The sequence below is a fragment of the Etheostoma spectabile genome, chromosome 13 (genome assembly GCF_008692095.1).
Source record: "Etheostoma spectabile isolate EspeVRDwgs_2016 chromosome 13, UIUC_Espe_1.0, whole genome shotgun sequence".
In the NCBI taxonomy this organism is placed as follows: Eukaryota; Metazoa; Chordata; class Actinopteri; order Perciformes; family Percidae; genus Etheostoma; species Etheostoma spectabile.
Window position 1 is genome coordinate 20826235 of NC_045745.1, and position 18765 is coordinate 20844999.

An 18765-nucleotide genomic window follows, 5' to 3' on the forward strand; every position below is an offset into this window, starting at 1 on the left:
ACAACAAAAACACAACAGCAAGAACGATGTCTGCAGTTCACAAAAAAGACACAGACACAAACAAGAGACATTGACAGGGAGACTGGCAGAAGACAAAGGGGACCGAACACACACAGTGACCGAAGTGAGAAGGCCAAGGCATGGCTGAGGGAAGATATTTTGGTTGGGGGTGCTGCCAATTTTAAGAGTGACATTTTCAGCCAAAGTCAACCACCACACAAAATACAAAGAGAGTTGTGTGGAGCTGATAGTCTTAATTAGCTTTGTAGCAACTCATTTAGCAAAGTCTTCTATATAGACATTCATTAATATCAAAAAGTTATGCACTAAAGCTTTAACAGGGAGAGATAATAAATTGATGGATACAGCAAAATGTTCAACTTTCACAGTTTTATTTCCAGATTTTCAAAACTGAAAAAGAGAAGCCAAAGATGAAAGAGGAGGAAAAGGAAAGATTTCATACAGCAGCAGCAAAATACCACCCTCCAGTGTTACGTACTGCATCAAAGTGTGCTTACAGACCTTGCAGTAGTTTGACTTTTAAGTGAGAGGATGGGCTTTGAATAGCCTGTATTTTATTCAGATCTCAAGTGAAAATTGGAGATTTAATTAAATTTTTAGTTTTTAAATAAAATAATGGCACTTAAAGTTTGATGCTATTACTCAAGGATTAATAATTGTCTTAAATGGAAGATTCCTGCTTCTCAAAAGGCTATTAAATGGAAGAGGTGATCAACGTTGGTGATAAAGACTTGCACTGCGTGTCTATCTCTAGAGCTTTAATGAAAGTTCATGTGTGTGCATGAGATGAAGGTTTCATATATGATTGTGTGAAAGGTATGAGAAGCACCGGAGAAAAGACTAATCAACAGAAATCTCTCCAAAGTTAACCAAAGATGAACAGAGTCAAAATCACCAGCTTTAAAAAAATATGCAGGCTGGGGGCCCAGATAGCTCAGTTGGTATGGCTTGGCGCCCATAGAGGTTTACTCCTCGATGCATTGGACCAGGGTTCCACTCCTACCTGCAGCCCCTTTGCTGCATGTCCTTCCCCCTCTTTCATGTCTTCAGCTGTCCTGTCAAAAACAAAGGCCCAAAAAAATGTGTAGATTATAGGAGCATTCAAAGTCATGTTTTGAAATGTAGGCCTACTTGTGGATTTCTGGTTTGTTTTGAATGTAAATGTCTGTTAGGAGGGTTTTCTTGTCTTGGGATTGTTCATTAGTGTCTTCAGCATCATATCAGTTGATACTGCTATGCTGAATCTGTTCCTGGCTCATCCTCGGAGTCCACAGCTTGTATTATTGATATGTTGGCTCAGTTATTTAGGTCCCCAATCTGGTCTAGAATAAAGTAAAATACGGAACGGAATAAAGACGTGTGCCTGTAAGAGTGATGGTCGTACGACAAAGCGCCAGCGTCTGCATTTTTCTTTGATAGTTTCTTTCAATCTTTCTTTGTGGGAGTGTGTCCTTTGTCTCATTGAAGGTTTGGATACTTCATATTTTATTCTTTGTATTACCTACGGATGTGTTATGACTATTGTTTTTGTTGCATAGGCTACATCAGTCTTAATTGTTTAGGTTTTGTTTTAAAGGTTTGAATTTATTTAAATTATGAAGTATTTTAACAAATGTCAGCAGGCCTATAGCAAGAAAAGGAAATTACTAGCTATCTCACTATGACTGTATTAGCCCTAATTAAGTATTTTCTTTTCATTGATAGTTTGTTTTTAAATTAGTCTGTTAAAACTTATAAGTATTAGTCTACTTATGAAGAATTATGTAAGCATAATGTAACATAATGCATACTGTACTGTATATATGTGTGGGAGAAAGTTATCTCTCCCATCCTCTTCAGAGCATTTAAACATGTTGTGGGCTGAGTGTTTTCTAAGGAAAGACCCCCCCCCCCCCCGACCCCCACTGGGCTGGCAGGTGAAAAAGAAATCCTCATCTAGGCTACATTTCACCCCTTATTATTTTCTTTGCTTTATGACGGGCACCTTCCGTCTCTGGTTCAAGGCAATCTAGAGTGATAGCCAGGTTGCCATGGTGGTCGTCCTGCAGCAGCACAGTAACAACCTCAGCACCGGTCACAGCTCCACGGCGGACCCCGTCCCCGGCGGGCTGAGCCGGGCCGAACACACCGCGGCAGCCGTAGTCCTCGGGTTCATCCTGGTCCTGGGCTTCCTCGGTAACCTACTCGTGCTCCTGGTGTTCTCGCGTTTCCCCGGGCTGGTGACTCCGGTGAACCTGCTGTTGATCAACATCAGCGCCAGCGACATGCTCGTCTGCATCTTCGGAACTCCCCTCAGCTTCGCGGCCAACGTGCGCGGCCGGTGGCTGACCGGGTCCTACGGGTGCCGGTGGTACGGTTTCTCCAACGCGTTTTTTGGTGAGTGATGTGGATGTGTAGAATACGGTATTTGTAGTCTTGCATTGCCAGACCTATCTATACAGCATGGAGATTTGAAACTGCCTTATGAACATTAGAACATAATGCAGCTCCAAGAACCAAAGTATAAAATATAAACCGCAGCAGGCCCACCGGAATGAAACCACTTTAATAATACAGCTGGTAAAAGTGGAGCTTATTTATATTTGTTTGCTTTCTATAGCTCTAGGCCTACCGTAGGAGATTGTGAATTTACTCAAATTACTCTTTTCTTGATGGCCTAATACTACATAATAATTTATTTGTTGATTAAATTGTGTATTATTATTCTGAATCTGCAAACTAACTTGTAACTAATTTATTAGTAGATGTGTAAAAAGTACAATATGTGTATCTGAAATGTGGAGTGTAGAAGTATAAAGCAGCAGAAAATGGAAAGGATTAAGTAAAGTTGGCCTACAAGTAATCTCAAATTGAACTGTAGCCTAATTCCTAAATATAGGCTACTATAGAATTTTGAACATTAGTGTACTTGGCACTTTATTACTAGCTTACTTGCAAGAAAAAAGAGTCTAAGGCAACAAGAAAAGAGAAAAGAAAGAATCACTTTTGTTAAAAATCTGAAATATCTTTGTGGTTTCTGTACGTATTTGTCTTTTATTTGTCTATCACTGTGTATCTTGATGCAGACCTGGCTCCAGATGCAGATTTTTATAAACATTTTCTATTTAATGTAAGTACTTTTGTTCATTATACAATCTATATACTTTGTTCTCTAACTGTTGTCCTTTGTCATGGGGTCTCTCTCTGTCAGGTATAGTGTCTCTGGTGTCTCTCTCTCTGCTGTCCTTTGAGCGGTACTCTGTGGTGCTCTGCAGAACCCATTTGGACTCTTCTCAGTACTGCAGGGCCAGGCTTGCTGTCGCGGCCTCCTGGCTCTACTCGCTGGTCTGGACTCTGCCACCGCTGCTGGGCTGGAGCAGGTCTGTTACTGCTTAAATATCAACCCATCACTTCACTCATGAGATCATTCATTCACTTATTGGCTGCTGATGGGGCGACAACTGGGAGGAAAGTGTGTGCTGGTTTCTTCACTTAATAAAAAATGTAATTACGAAAGTAAGTGTTTTAAAAGAAAGTAACTTTAATGAGCTACATGTGTTGGTCATCTGCAAAAGTAGGCTAAAAATGTGAATAAAAGAAAATGAGTGAGAGAGCTACTAAACCGATCATGGCACAGATAGAACGTTAGAATGTTAAACATGTAGCACGTGAAATCAGAGCATATGTTGTGTGTTGTGGAGCAGCTATGGCCCAGAGGGTCCTGGCACCATCTGCTCCATTCAGTGGCACCAGCGCTCAACGACAGCTCGCTCCTACATCAGCTGTTTGTTCATCTTTTGCTTGCTGCTGCCGCTGCTGCTCATGTTCTTCTGCTACGGGAGGATCCTGCTGGCTGTGCGAGCAGTGAAGAGACAGGTGAGCGTGCGGGACAACCTTTGATCCCTCTGTGATCACATTGTGCGTCTACTAGTGTTTGTGAAAGCAGTGTGTGTTTGTGTGTGTGTGTGTGTGTGTGTGTCAAGGTCACCAGGATCAACCGGTCGTCAGCTGAGCGGAGGGAAACCCGTTTTCTTCTAATGGTGGTCTCCATGGTGACTGGCTACCTATTGTGCTGGATGCCATACGGAGTTGTGGCGATGCTCGCCTCCTTTGGACAGCCCGGTGTTGTTCCGCCTGCAGCCAGTTTAATCCCGTCCCTGCTGGCAAAGACCAGCACCGTTCTCAACCCTGTTATTTATGTGTTGCTCAACAAACAGGTAACAATGATTCTCTGTAAATATCTTTCAAACAGTCGTCACAGGACAGTCACCCTCCTTCTAAGTGAGATTTGCTTTTATCCGACTCCAAACAACAAAACTAAAGGGGCATGTCTGCTAATACAACACCTTTGCTATGCCTCACCAATTAAAGGATAGATTCACACTTAATCACAGAAACAAGTTTTTTAACATGTTTATTCTTAAAATTCTGCTGCACCAAAACTGGTCTGCTTAACCTCAGTTTAATAAGCATTTTGCAACTCGGTGAGTCTCAATTTCAATGTTTTCTATTTATAATTTTAAATCCAATATAATCATACACTGACACACCAGGATCCCAGTTGCATTCCCATTACATCATTAGACTCACAATGCATCATTAAAAATAAGGATCAACATTGATTAAGCACAACCAGACATCAGTTTCATTCCACACATTCTTCTTCCCTGTCAAAACCTGTCGCCTACATTACCAACAATGCAACTTGACTGCCAAAAGTTCTGTGTGATAAGCGGCTAACGTAGCCTTGAGTTGCTAGCTTTAAGCAGTGTAAGGAGTGGGCTACAGAGTTCTTGTAAGTTCACTCTTTCTAACTCCACACCTTCAGAGTGTTTTCAGCCCCAGCTGATACTGACTCGAGTGACATCACTAACGCCAAATTGTCAGACTGCACGCAGTTCCCGCTGAAGCCACAAATTACTTTATACAACGTTTTTTTACATAGTAGGAATGATTTTCCCCAAATTGGTGGCACTCCCCTTTAATAATCACCTGTCCATATGTACATTAAAAGAGCTTCTTCTCTCCATACTGGCTTTGAAATGCATTTTAACAAGGGCTGTAGCTCCTCCAGCTTAAGTTGCTGAATGGATCTCTTTACAGCCGGACAGGAGGAATGATTATAATGAGCTCAGACATGTACATATGGGCATGTGAGCATTGTTTTAGGACATACTTGAAGAAAACATGAACCTCTTTGAAAACAATACACATACAGTATAGATATTTTTTAATTCTTCCTGTCCACCTTCTACATTTTGTGTCATTTCTTAAATTATGTTATGAACTGTAAACACTCAATTTGTTTCAATTTTGTCAAAGCATATTTGCAACGACATTTCATTGCCCATTTCGCACCATCCTCTGTGATTACATCCCACCTCACCTCCTCTGTGTCTTTCAGTTCTCCAGGTGTTTCCTGTACATGATCAGGTGCAGCTCAGAAGCCCCGCCGAGCCCAGTTCACCACACATTGGCCAGCAGCAGGGGTGTGTGGCATCACGCTCCCAACCCACCAACAGAGGAACAAAACACAGCAGGCGCCATGTTCACATCCAGAGCCCAACAGGTACAGCGGCCCGCTCTGGTGCTAGTGGCTCAATATTCAACATAGAGGTCAAAGGTCACCCTTAGCTCTTTTTTCCTTTATTTGAAATATTTATAAACTAAAAAAGCAAAATGCTGCAGGAATGGTCTTTGTTCTTCTATTCTAGAAACGTCTGTGTTTGACCTGTTCTGTTGATGAATGTAGTGGGCCGTGAAGCTCCATGTAGCCTAAAGGTATAATTCCCCCTCAAAATGATCCTTTGTTTGTTAATTACTCACCCTGTGTGACCTAGAACTGGAAGACAACTTTGTTCCAGAGTCAATGAAGAATTGCTATTACTTAAATTCATTCTTTGTTTTTTCTTCATTCACTGTGGAGGCATGAAGAGTCAAGAATTCAAGGTAGCACAGGGTGAGTAATTGATATACAATCATTTTAAGAGTGAATTATTCCTTACATTTTTTTATGTTTATAGCTTAATTTTTCACAGCAGCAGTCAAATGTATGTTTGTATTGTACTGTATTACTGTATTACCTCAGTCCATTTTTGACTTTTGTAGCTCATTTTGTGTTCTAATCCTATGGGCAAATAATTATAGATTAAACTATAATCAGCTTTTATGTTTCTTTTTAACAGCCAACCCACTCGTTCTCAGGGTTTTATTTGTCAATTATAATAAAGTCTAAACAAGATACAATTTTGACTACTTGCCAAAATTAGTGTGACTGTTTTCAGCAGAATGTTTTGTCTCGTCTGTGAACCTTGCCAAGGATATCAGGTTATTTTGTATCTTTGCACCACTAGTAGGCGCTGTGGCCCAGCTGACTGTCAAACACACAGTAGTGTGATGGAGTGGAGTGAGTCAAGCGTGATTAGTGGTTCTGTGGAGGCTTCACACAGCTTTTGCCGTAGCCTAAGTAAGCAGCCTGAAGTTCAAGCAGGCAGGTGTGTGTGTATGTGTGTGTGCGTGTGTGTGTGTGTGTGTGTGTGTGTGGGGGGGGGGGGGGGGGGGGGGGGGGGGTAGAGTAAAGCAAGGGAGAAGTGAGAGAGTGACATGTTTAGCTTCAAAGCAGTCAACGTGAGAGAAACAAAGTGTCTCCCCCGTGCGTTCCAGAAAAGGTTAACCCTCTCCCTGACTTCCTGTTGTGTATGGAGAAGAAGAACCAGAAAATGAGTAGGGGGAATTTCCAGGCTGCCAAGACACAACGCATCGTTTTTCTAGAGGTACACTTAAGGCTACGCCGTAAGTCCGTGTTTCCACGTACCTACGTACGTAGCCACGGCATAGATTTTTTAAGTATAAATCACGCTTAACTGAGAACTGAATGAAAAACACATAAGCTAAATTATATGGTGACGTTTAGAATCTTTTTATTCATGTTCAACAATATACAACAATAAAAAAAACTCAATTCAGAATAAACAACTGTTCCCGAACAAATGGTCAACACCAAAATAATTTATTAAGAAAATAAACATACATCTTTAAAAATAAACAGTCACTCTGCTTCATAAACACTGACTGAACTCTCAGTAAGTGAAAGATTTGTCTAAAGACACATTCACATTTGTGGTGAATCGAAACAACTTTACAGACATGTTGAAATACTTTCCGGTACGAGGTGAGAAGATGCGTTAAAATGCCGTCGTCTTATACTGTCGGTTCACAGTGGATGAAATGTTGGAGACTGAGAAACTTCCACGAGCAGGTAGTCCATGTGACATTTAAAACCCAAATCACTTGGGTCCATATTTTTAACACTTCACTCATGTTCAGACATTAACACCGCACATTATAATACACAAGACACTTAAAAATCTTTCCTTTTGAACTGGAAGTCTGTGTTTAAGGTGCATGGATATTGTGGCACAGCAAAGCTGGATTTTCCTCTTTTGCTTAACTGGGATGTGGAGTCTCTGTTGCTTTCAAATTCTGATGAAAAAGAAAAGACACAATGTTCATGTTGATAATAATTCAAGGCTGAAAGAGGGAATATAGAGTATTTATGATTGTAAATCACATGTCAGAACGGCATTCTCCAACTGTGGTTCTTTGATTCTTCTTAACCGCTGTTAAAGTGAAGCTATCTGCATGACTGACCAAAACAGTAAATCAAAACAAAAATTGGTATCTACAGCAGGACTCCTATTAACCTTGTTTGTATAGTATAAATCCATCTTTAGAATGAATTTCTCAGTGTTTTTCTTCGTCATCTTGTTAGTGTATTTTTTTATCAACATTGAATTATCTATAGGGGCTAGTTTCAGTTATTATAAGTATAATTTTGGCCAATCTTAAAAGGAGAATTTCTGTATTTTCAACCTCACTGACAGAGCATAGATAAGCTAATGCTAATAGCTAAGGTTACTGTGTTGTTCTGTCGTCAGTAAATCACACACGAAAATGGCAACCTGTGGATAACACTCCATAGCTTTATATTTCAATTACCGTATTAGATTATATTTAGAGAAACTTTGGCATGTGATCAGTGATCAGATCAGTTTTTGTAACCTCACCTGGGAGTCGTTGAACAGGGACCCCGTGGGCTCTGGTCTCGTGTAGTCGGGGGGGTTGGCATGGGGGTCGTAGCCCAGGCGAGCCAGCATAGGTGCGATTTCAGCCATGTTGCTTATCACGTCAGGGGGAATGTGCCCGACCCACTTGGAGAGGGCGTCTGTGTTCACCGGCTTCATCACCTGGTCTGTGGAGCGCTCAACCCTGCACACAAACACAAGGTCAGTTTGTGTGTGTGTGTGTGTGTGTGTGTGTGTGTGTGTATAACAATATGTAGCCTATTATATTTCACTTTTTCGTTCTTTGATTTGTTTTAATTTACACATTTTAAACCTTCCCTCCATATCAACCTGTCCACCCTAAATAAAATAAAAATGTGTACACACATGGCTCTGAACATGCCACATTGAGTGATAACTTACATTTCTGAGGAGGATATAAAACATTTGTGTCGCCAACCATTGCATAACTAATCAAAATAAGAGCTCTAATTCTCACAGAATGTAGCCTAAGTCCTTCAAATACACGCCAGGTTTGGGTTTTTTGCGGTGTGAAGCAGCCAGATTCCCACTAAATCCCCCGAGCTTCTGCCCTGAAAAGAGATGCTCGACTTGAAATCACTACCAATAAGTAGAGCAACACATATTAAATATCTACTACTCTGGCTGAACTCAGGCGTCATGGTGGCTCAGTAGACTCCAATATTTGACTTGTCTGATGTTCTCCGGAATATTTCTGGGAGTTGGTTTACACATATCCCAGATTGGTTGTGTCTTTTATGGCTGAGTATAATACATCTTAAAGTATTTGTTTTTAGACGTTAAATGTATCAATATGAAATAAAGGGATTTATCATTTTTTGACACAATTGTACATGTGGGATGGTGGAGACGGTTTCGAAACAACATTTAAACCATAATGTTGACAGACAAAAGTTACAGAGGCTTGAGTATTTCACCTTAGGCTTGACATTCTTTTTACCTTCTTTTACCTTTTATATTCTTACAGTTTGTACACCAAATCCCACATGGTGAAAATGATCATCGGGTTGATCGATACTGACAATAATTGTTAGTTGCAGCTTCAGAAGAGACAGACCGACTGCAACTGTTTGCTCTTTTGAAAGCCATGATGTCTCTCTCTCATGGGTGGGCCAAATTCTCTGGGCGGGCAAAGCAGAGAAAGGAGAGGTAACCCTGCCCCTTATGACCTCATAAGGAGCAAGATTCCAGCTCGGCCCATCTGATCTTTAATTTTCTCGAAGGCAGAGCAGGATACCCAGTGCTCGGTTTACACCTATTGCCATTTCTAGCCACTGGGGGACCATAGGCAGGCTGGGGGAACTCATATTAATATTTAAAAAATCATAAAGTCACATTTCCATGCTACGGGATCTTTATTTATTTATTTATTTTTAAATGACTTTGATTCTCATTTAATTTTACGAGCCGACTATTATGCTACTTTCTTCTGTGAGTTTTAAACATAGACTATATAGAAAAGGTTTTAAAGCGCTCCAAAGCACTGCAATGCTCTCCCTTCTCTTCATTGAAGCCTCTGTGTTTACAGGCTTGTGGTGATGCGCAATGTGCTATAGATGCCAAAAAAAAAAAATTCTATGTTTGGTACTGGCAATTTGTTTTGTTTTGTCATGGTTCATTTGTGTAATAAACATTACACTTTGTGAGAAAATAAACTGCGGCAGAGAATTGTAATATCAATTCTAAGCTAAAAAATTGTGATCCATATTTTTCCCCAAATTGTGCAGGCCTAGGAATTACTTTACAAAAAGTGTAGGAGTCCTTTGATTCCCCTGACCCTGCACTCTGACCCGTCCTGTGGACAGTACAAGTAAAAATAGAATTTCCTCTTGATCGATCAATACCGTCTTAAATTACGTGTGTCACCTCTCTTCCACTTACATCCTGTCACATAACAGAAGATGAATGCCAGGAAGATAATAAAAATCTGAAGAAAATACAGGCCAAATTCTAAATCATGTTTTTATGTTTACATTAAAAAAAGATCCTTAAATCTAAGTGTCTTGAGCATTTAGATAAAACAGAATAAGCAGAAAAAATGTAAAAGCAACTTGCCCTTCCAGAAAATCTGTAAAACCTCCGCCCTATCTGCATAGTCAGATACCACTAGAGCTAACATGGTGTGCACACACACACACACACACAAACATTTCACATACTCACTTGGACAGAGACACGCCACCAGCCTTTCCAATCAGCTCTTCATGGTGCAGCACTGAGGGGTCCCACTGCAGCTCTAGGAAGTGAAGCAACTTCCTCATTTCCTCCTCTGAGTGGAGGACAAGCTGCTCATAGCGGACGGGCAGACATCTGGACTCCCCAGCTGCCTGGCACTGGCTGAACATGGTCTCCACCGCGCTGTTCCACTTGGTCAGACAGTCCCTGTAGCTGCTCAGGTCAAAGCCAGAGATGGTCACCTGTGAATGAGCAGAGAGATAGGATGAACACAGGACACCTATCAAGTGAACACAGAATGGAAAGTTTAGTGAGTCACAATGTGGTAGCAGTACAAATTTGTGCAACATGAGCCTGTGAGGAAGTGTGTCCGCCTGCAGCCCTGATAAGGAAAGAAACCTAGCATACCTTGCGTGATATCATGGAGTGGACGGTTGCCCGTCCGTCTCGTAGCATGAGCACAAATTTGGCTTTAGGAAAGATGCGTGACAGATATGAGAGCGACTTCAAGGCAAACGGATCCTTGTTGCAAAGGCGAGGAGCAGGCTCCCCGTGGCCAACTATCACCTGGAACACATTGAGTAAATCTTAGTAATGCCTCAGGTGCTATATGCAAACCACTCCTTTTTATATTTGGAATACCAAGATTTTAATATGTACACATTAAGGTGCCAAATATGAATATGTGTAATAAAGCATGAATATTTTACCCAAGACCGACTAGTTATTAGGATACAGACAGTTACACAAATTACCTTGTTTTAACACAACATTTTTGACATGTTAGGAAATAAGCTGTTAATTAGAAAGCTTTAGTGGTGTCGGTAGGTGGGTTTTGATTATATTTGAACAGAGCTAAGCATCTGCTGGCTTTAGCTTAATATTTAATGGACAGATATGACAGTGTTAATGATCTATCAGCAAGAAAACCATTGAGCATAGTTTCCAAAATGTCGAACTATTCCTTCAATAATCATTTTGTGTATGTGTCATCTGTTTCCATCATGCAACATTTAGTAGTTGTTGGCCAAACTCTTAAGATATTTTGTGTTAAATAGACCTTTAAATTTTCTTTAAATGGCTACACAAAAATGAGGCTACATGTGGTTGAAAAGAAAAATCTTAGGTTTAGTTAATCAACCAAATTTACCGGTACTATCTTGATATTATTTGTTTTGTTTCAGTCATTTATAAGCAAAAATGCAAAACTTTTCAGGCTCCAGCTTGTCAAATACGAGGAATTGTTCATATATTGTCATTTATGATAAAACATAAGCTAAAGCATGCCTTTGACACCCAAATGTGTGCAGATTAGCAGATGCAGAGGCATCGACCAGCTCACCTCTAACAGGAATGCTCGCACGGCCGAGTCCAACACCTGGTCAGTGACGCCGGCCTCGTCCAGTCGCATCTTCTCCTTCACTGAGCGGCTCCAGGTGGCCCGCATGGCCAAGAGGCGGGGAATCACTCGGGTCTCTTCCCCGCACCGCACAGCATTGTGGGCATCCAACATGACGCGCATCAGCGTGGTGCCGCTCCTGGGAAAGCCTCCGATGAAGATGAGGGGTGTGTCTTCAGGGAAGTGTTCCGTCAGGGATAAGCTCTGATTGGCTGAGCCCAGGTTGAGCTCCATCCACCGGTACCGATGGCTTTTTGGAGGGCACTCTATCCCACTCATGCCCAGGTAGAGCAGGGAGGCAGAGCAGAAGAGCACGCAGCCCAGCAGTAGGGTCGATCTGATGTTCCTCATGTTTCAGATTCAGGAGGACATAAAACAATATTCTGGGGCACTTGAGGAGGTGGCTGGAATCAAATGTGAATGTAACTACTTCTTAAATTTCAGCAAAGGTCAGTTGAAGACTTAGTTACACACTGACTGCCTGGTCGGTGAGGATGACTGCGAGAAAGAACCGCTAAGGTGATGTTGAGGAAGGCCTGACGAAGGTCAGGATGGTGGAAACTCCTCACTCCTCTGCAGCTTCTCAGCCCTGGTGTCTGAGAGCAGGATCCAGGCCTGCTGTGCTCCACAGCCAGCCACATCTCTAATCCATCACTCCTACCAGAAAACAGGAAAACAACACTTCAAGACAAGAACGGCAGCACAATCAGTTTATAAATTGCTTACAACCAAATACAGATGCTTCTGTTTCCCCAGGATCGTAAATCGTAGTGCAGTACGAGATGAGATTATTTTCCAAGCATGATTTCATAACTTGCTGAGTAACAAAAAAATTATCATATTTTAAATTTCCAATAAATGAGTAACTCCAGACATGAGCCACTGCCCTGCATATGTGAGATATTATCAGCGAGCAGAATGCGGGGCTGGCTGCTGTGTTATTTTGCCAAATTCACTTGTATACTGACTTTCAGAGGAGCTGAAATACATCCAATTTTTGTTCTCAAAGCAGTTATTTTGCATCTTTCTTCTGGAGAGCTACTGACCCTTAACCATATCAAAGTTCACTGTGGCTTGCAACACAGACACACTCCGAGGCAGTGTATTTGAATCCACTAATTACAACTTCACATGAACATGTTTTCCTCTCACAGTTTCTGCCACACTGAAATGCAAAGCAGTTTGTTTAAGACCAGATTACTATTGACTATGCGAGCCATCCTGCAACTTCCCCATTTTACTTCTGCAATGTGCCCACAAGCACGTTCAGCAACATGAGACAGCATCTAATTCCTCTTATTGGCACACAACTAACTAAAACACACACGGTTGCAAAAATAATTGAATTCAGTTGAACATTCAATGACTGATGATGTCCCTAACACTGATTCCACTGCCAGTATATGAATTACTTTCAAAGCATCATTACAGCTCTGAAACTGTTTTACTTCTTACAAAAGCTCTAAGCAAATATGGAGTATGTGTCCCGTTTCTCAAAGGTATTTTGGTTCCTGTCTTGTTGAGACCGAATGTGCATGTGAGCCTAACATCTGGATGCCACGTTGGAAACTCTCCTCTCCCTGGGCTGGAATAGCTTGCCTGTAAAATTCAGTCCGATGATCAAAGCAAAAAGGAAAAAACAGCTGGAAATGAGGACATCCAGGCCTGGCTGGGATACTGAGGTGCTGCCATAAGCCACGCTAAGTCCAGCATTATCTATAAGCTTTACATGTAATTCTAATGCATTTAGAGATTAAGCCACTTGGACTTTGCTGAGAATTAGGCCAGTGTTTTTTCTCTCTCTCTCTCAACAGATTTAAAGAAATGGTTTACCCAAATTATGTAAATGTATATTTTCTCAAAACTCCCCGCCTTCATAATTTATTTGGTCTATAAAATAGCTTTAAATGACCTTCACAATTTGCCGAAGCTCAAGTTGATGTCTTTAAATTGCTTGTTTTGCACATTTAAAACTCAAACACATTCAGTTTACTTAACATAAGAAAAAAAGTACTCCAGTACTCACTATTGAGAAGCTGAAAACAATGAATATCTGCCATTTCTGCTAGAAAAAAAAAAAGACTTAAACAATAAATAAATATTTTAATTCTAGGTTATCGGTTTCATTTCTATCTCACTTACCTCTGGGGTTAGCTTCCTGTGCAGATGATTTTAGTTTAGTTTTATTTGCCTGGTTGGTGTTGTAATACTGTATCTGTATTTGATGTTTTGCCTCCAACTCAATACAAAATAGGTAACTGGGAAACAGTGGAAAATAACATCTGTCTCTGAGATTTCTCAGAGACAGAACTGTATTGAACTTGAGCAGGCAAAACCAACTAGGCATGACTAGAGTTTTTTTTTCTTTTTTCTTTTTCATGAAGTGGTTTCTGCAAGGACTAGTAGGAGTGGAGGAGTGGATACCTACTCTGATAAATTCAAAGGCAACTGTTCACTGATCAGAGCCAGCGACAAGCCGAAAGGTCTACAATAAGCATAACAGTCATGGTCATAACAGTGACCTGTGATCACAGTCAGTGGCTGGCAAGAAAGACAGCAGCATACGGACAAATTTGAGCAGAAGGTTGTCAGGAGACCCAAATGTCCCCTCCTCTTCACAGGTACAATGCCTTTCTGCCAAACGGAAAGTATTGTGTCGTTATTATAATTACATATTTTTTTATATTGTTTGTTCAACCAACTGTTTTCATTCCTTTAAAGGTCAGTGTAAGACAATATTTAATACATAGAGCCAACACAAATAATAAGAGGCTACATGTTCAATAGCAGCTGCTTCACCATCAAGATCTGCTGCCTTTTTTGCAGCACAGTTTGTGATGATCCAGGAGGATTTCTCTGAAGCCTTCTTGTTCCTCACCGTGGGGAGCACTGACTTCCTGCTGAAGGGAAAGTCTGAGAGGGAGAACTACTTCCACATTTTTTCCTTTACTCTGGCTTATGCATTGCTGTCAGGAGTATATGTCCATTGTTGTTCTTTAATGCCGTCCATTGAGTGTTTTTCTTCATATGTCGCCCCTTTTCAGTACTTTTGTATGAACCATTCTCGCTCTCTCAGTGCTGCAATAACAGTTCCCTCTCAGTTTTTTTTTGCTGCTGCGTTGCACAAAATATGTGGTGAAGCAGGTATTGGTGGAAATAAGGTGAAATCTATCGCCGCTGTCAACGGTGTGTGTGTGTGTGTGTAGGGAAAGGATTATTCCACGGCAGCAAAGCCAAGGCCCAGAAGCCAGCAACATCTGGCCTGACTTGACGATGCATGTTGTCTGAAAATATGCACCCGAGGCAGGCAGCCACCAGGTGAATGACCGAGAAGAGAAGGGAATGACCTGCTATCAGTCAGCCATACAGTGACAGACCAGCGGCCACCAGCAGCACACCATAACCGCCAGAAAAGCCTGTCAGTGGGTTATTTAACCATCTTTACCTAATACACACACTAATGTAGCTGTCTGTAAATACATACGCGTCGTAAATCTATATCGGATCCGTTAAAATGGTGTTCACTCACCAGCGTCTGTGAAACTGCCGAATTCCGAAGAAAAAGCATGAACCTCTATCCAAACAGCTGAAATCAGCAGCTCCTCATTGGTGTTTTATCTTATGGTGAAAGTCTGAATGCGGAGGTCTCAACGCTATTTACTATTTTTTTTTTTTAAAGACACATAATTACGCAACCTTTCGCTAATGGTTCGCGATGTAACTTTGTACCGTGAGACTGAGAAGTCATGTCGTTTTCACCGTTGAAGGTGGAAAAAAATCCGTTGGACACGAGACGAGCGCAGCCAAGCAGAGAGAGCCGAGCCTTGATTGGTCGATGAACGTTCTGAATACTAAAACACATCTGCTTGGGGGATTCTAATTGGTGGAGGCGCTAAAGGGCAATTCCGCCGCAGTAACAAACCCAGTCCCCCCCTTCGCACTCAAAGGGCTAAAATTACTTTACTTCATCGATTCGTGTGCTCTCAGTAAAAGCCCACAGGGGAAATCTAATCACAGTGTGGGATTTAGTTGAGGTTAAATCCGCCTCATTTCATTTACCCACCTTTTCATTAGTAAAACCCATTCTGGTGACTCTTTTAGTATGACATGGATCTTTATGATACATTGTGGTCCCTGTGGAGGAATGAATGTGACTAAATTACACTCGTAAGCCTGTCTAAGGACGATAAATAAAACAAAATAACCGCTGACATTAATGAATTATTAACGTGATGCATCAATAATCAATGAAATATGTACATTTGAAACAGAAGTACTGATACAGGTGTGCATTAAAATCATTTTAAAGAAAATAAATGGCTGACTTCTCTGTGACTACAGGTATTTTATTTACAACATGATTCATCTTTATGAATTATATTAAAACCTCTTAGCTTAATTTATATGGATGGACACTGCCAAGTCAACACTACAGATAGCAGTATATTGATTTAGATTTAGATTTGACATAGTAAGTGGGATCTTTCAATGCCTCTAAGGTTTGTGGGATCCTGGGCAGTTGCTTTTACTGGTTGATTATTCACTCTTGGAAAAAGGAGACAACAACATCTGGGACTGAAACAAAATCTAATTTTCATTTGTTTGTATTCAGTGATTTTTAATATATAGGCCTGCGTGTTGAGTAGGTACTGATTACTGATTATCACAAAACCACAGCACAAAGAGGCATCTAAAAAGTTGCATGTTCATACCTGGAGCTACAAAACTACACTACACTGTTATTTCACCGTATACTAAGCACACTAAGACTGGGGACTCTCTGGATGCTAAATAGCTTTATGCAAGAGAACATATGTGGAGATAGTTAGTACATTATACCGTTTATAATTGCTAATTTTTCAGATTGGGAGGCCCTGCACATCTACAGTTTCACGGAATCTCCATTATGTGTTCACTTCCAAGCTCAGTTGATGACTTTCATTTTACCTCAGCAAGGTGTGAAGTAAGCACAGGAAACTGATGTGATACACTAACAGGAAGCTCAAAACCAAAAAGAACTAGAGTAAAGTACAAACAGCACATCCTTCCCCTGCTACATGAAAACATCCCAACACAATAACATGAGCTGATCCAGAGCCTGTAGTTGAAGACTGTGTGGGTTTATTTATAAGTCTGCAGTTTATATCCTGTGTAATCGATGTGTTGTTACAAAAAACCTAGCTCTGTGAAAGATCCTGTGTGCTGAACTACAATATAATTTTCAGGATGATTAACCACTTTTACTACAGACCAATCAAAAGACAAAGACAATCTCCTAAAATGAAGCAAGTAGAATGAACGTTTTGTCTTTATGGCGTTCCACAGGTGCATTTCTACTGTTGAGTTGCATTCACAGACCTGCAGAATGATGCAGAGAAAGGATACGTCGATTATCTGACTGTGAAATTGGTTTCAATTAAAGTCCTAATTTAGCACCAGCTCTTTACAGTCTGTGATGTTGCAACTTGCACCACATGTGAAACTATCACATATGCACATCACAAAGCCACCGACACAATTTGGCAGGAATGTTTCATTTTGTTACAGAAGGAAAACATCAGCATGTTTTAAAAAAGACTGCATCGCTCTCCTTGAATAAAAGACATCAATCACCTCTTGGTCCATACTGTCTAATCGTATTGTTATTACATAGCTGCGCTCTAATAATACTGTCTGGCCTTATGTTAGTGCTGTACCAAAGTTTAATTGCATGACTGACTTATATTACAGCTTGGGAAATCATACAGCAGCAAAAACCCTTGTTCCTATGCACCACAGTTGAAACTGACAAATAACATTGAGTCAGAAAGCAAAAATATACCGGGTTAATAGCAGACTGTCTCCGCATAAACATTATCTGATGTAAAATACAAATTTGACCAGTCAGATGCAAAACAAGACATCTCTTGAACCACTGTTCAAAAACCTGTACTTATGAACGTGTGTGCGTATTTGAGTCGTATGTTCGCAGATCACAAACAATCTTCTTCCATTCATTGAATGATTCCTCTTAACACAATACATTTAATGAGGCATAAAATGTGATAAGGTCCATTTAGCCAAAGCCAGGCAGCCATTATGCATCCTTTCTGTCAGCATGCAGTTCAGTTCAAACAGTGATGCTAAATGGGGAAAGTAAAAGCAACCAGTCCAGTTCTGTAATAATTTTAGCCTTCACACCAGTTCTCCACCCATGGGTCATCTCTGGCCTGTCACTTTGTCATGACTGTTCACCTGCTTCATCCATTTCTGCATCTGCTGGAGCTGCGTTCTCCTGCTCCGGGTCACCAGGCAGGACGTCTGCCACCGTGTGGATGAGCTCTTCAATCTGCTCCTCTGATAACCGCTCTTCACTCTCCTCCACCATCTGAACACAAACAGAAAATTAAGGGTCTTAGTACAAATGATCGAACACCAACTGATTTTACTTTCAATTTCATTGCATGTTTTAAAACCTTATTATGATGCACTTCTATGCCTTATTTAATACATAAGATGTGACACACATAAACTCGTCAAAACAGTCTCACCTCAAGCTCCATTAGTAGCACACATTATTTTGAGCAGAGGAAGTTTTGCCAGTTGTCATGATATTGTAGTTCAACTTTCCAAAATAGTTGAGAAGTCCTTGAAGAGGACATGCTATGCACATTTCCAGGTTTATACTTTTATTTTGTTTTGTTTTTTAGAAAATGTTATCTGCTTTATTGTTCAACACATTATTTACCTTAGACCATCCATTGCTTTGACATATATGTCTGACAAGATAATACTCACAAATCACCAAAAGTCACCTTATTTAACACTCAAACATTTTGCTATGATATGCTATTTAATAACTTACAGTATAACAGTAGTAAGTGCATGGTTTTGTAACTCTGCGTGTGGGCAGATTTAAATGACAGCAAGAAGGTAGTGAAGGTAACTGAAAAACAGAAAATTAAATTCTCAGGAATCATGTAACTTGATATCAGTAAACAAGACCGAGCTTGTACTGTAAGCATGTATTGTATGTATATGAGCATGTATTGTGTTTACTAACCGGACCTATTATCATATGCATATGGTCCGCTAGAGTTTCTTGAT

The 18765-nt window shown here is 40.7% G+C and overlaps 3 protein-coding genes across 6 annotated transcripts in view; 1 reads left to right on the top strand and 2 right to left on the bottom strand.

The window, feature by feature from the left end:
* The first annotated feature begins 2051 nt into the window (after positions 1-2051).
* Positions 2052-6252, top strand: LOC116700485 (pinopsin). Its single transcript, XM_032533745.1, has 5 exons — positions 2052-2397; positions 3212-3380; positions 3705-3876; positions 3984-4217; positions 5405-6252. Exons 1-5 carry the CDS (start codon positions 2052-2054, stop codon positions 5612-5614), a joined length of 1131 nt encoding a protein of 376 aa, XP_032389636.1. The 3' UTR covers positions 5615-6252.
* A 649-nt stretch (positions 6253-6901) lies between these two features.
* On the bottom strand, positions 6902-15475 carry LOC116700486 (protein-tyrosine sulfotransferase 1). Of its 4 annotated transcripts, none has more exons than XM_032533749.1 (7): positions 15209-15365; positions 14479-14576; positions 11623-12336; positions 10689-10847; positions 10269-10522; positions 8067-8268; positions 6902-7482 (listed from the first exon to the last, which is right to left on the bottom strand). In XM_032533749.1, exons 3-7 carry the CDS (start codon positions 12028-12030, stop codon positions 7447-7449), a joined length of 1059 nt encoding a protein of 352 aa, XP_032389640.1. In that variant the 5' UTR covers positions 12031-12336; positions 14479-14576; positions 15209-15365; the 3' UTR covers positions 6902-7446. The 4 variants fall into 4 exon arrangements, with proteins under 4 accessions (XP_032389640.1, XP_032389639.1, XP_032389638.1 ...); XM_032533748.1 differs by having other exon boundaries at positions 14479-14579; XM_032533747.1 differs by having other exon boundaries at positions 14479-14592.
* A 1888-nt stretch (positions 15476-17363) lies between these two features.
* The window catches only part of crcp (calcitonin gene-related peptide-receptor component protein), a 3942-nt gene continuing 2540 nt past the window's right edge, over positions 17364-18765 (bottom strand). The window contains exon 6 of the mRNA XM_032533757.1: positions 17364-18046. Within this exon, the coding sequence (XP_032389648.1) occupies positions 17900-18046 (147 nt within the window). The 3' untranslated portion in view covers positions 17364-17899. The remainder of the gene's footprint in view (positions 18047-18765) is intronic.

Bases quoted from the DNA above. Each gene is read 5' to 3' on its own strand.
- LOC116700485 (XM_032533745.1), top strand. From the start codon at position 2,052: ATGGTGGTCGTCCTGCAGCAGCACAGTAACAACCTCAGCACCGGTCAC. The intron at 3,381-3,704 runs GTCTGTTACTGC...GTTGTGGAGCAG, and splicing joins CCGCTGCTGGGCTGGAGCAG to CTATGGCCCAGAGGGTCCTG. The intron at 4,218-5,404 runs GTAACAATGATT...TGTGTCTTTCAG, and splicing joins ATGTGTTGCTCAACAAACAG to TTCTCCAGGTGTTTCCTGTA.
- LOC116700486 (XM_032533746.1), bottom strand. From the start codon at position 12,030: ATGAGGAACATCAGATCGACCCTACTGCTGGGCTGCGTGCTCTTCTGC. The intron at 10,848-11,622 runs GTGAGCTGGTCG...AATGTGTTCCAG, and splicing joins TGCGAGCATTCCTGTTAGAG to GTGATAGTTGGCCACGGGGA. The intron at 8,269-10,268 runs GTGAGTATGTGA...GTTTGTGTGCAG, and splicing joins GGTGGCGTGTCTCTGTCCAA to GGTTGAGCGCTCCACAGACC.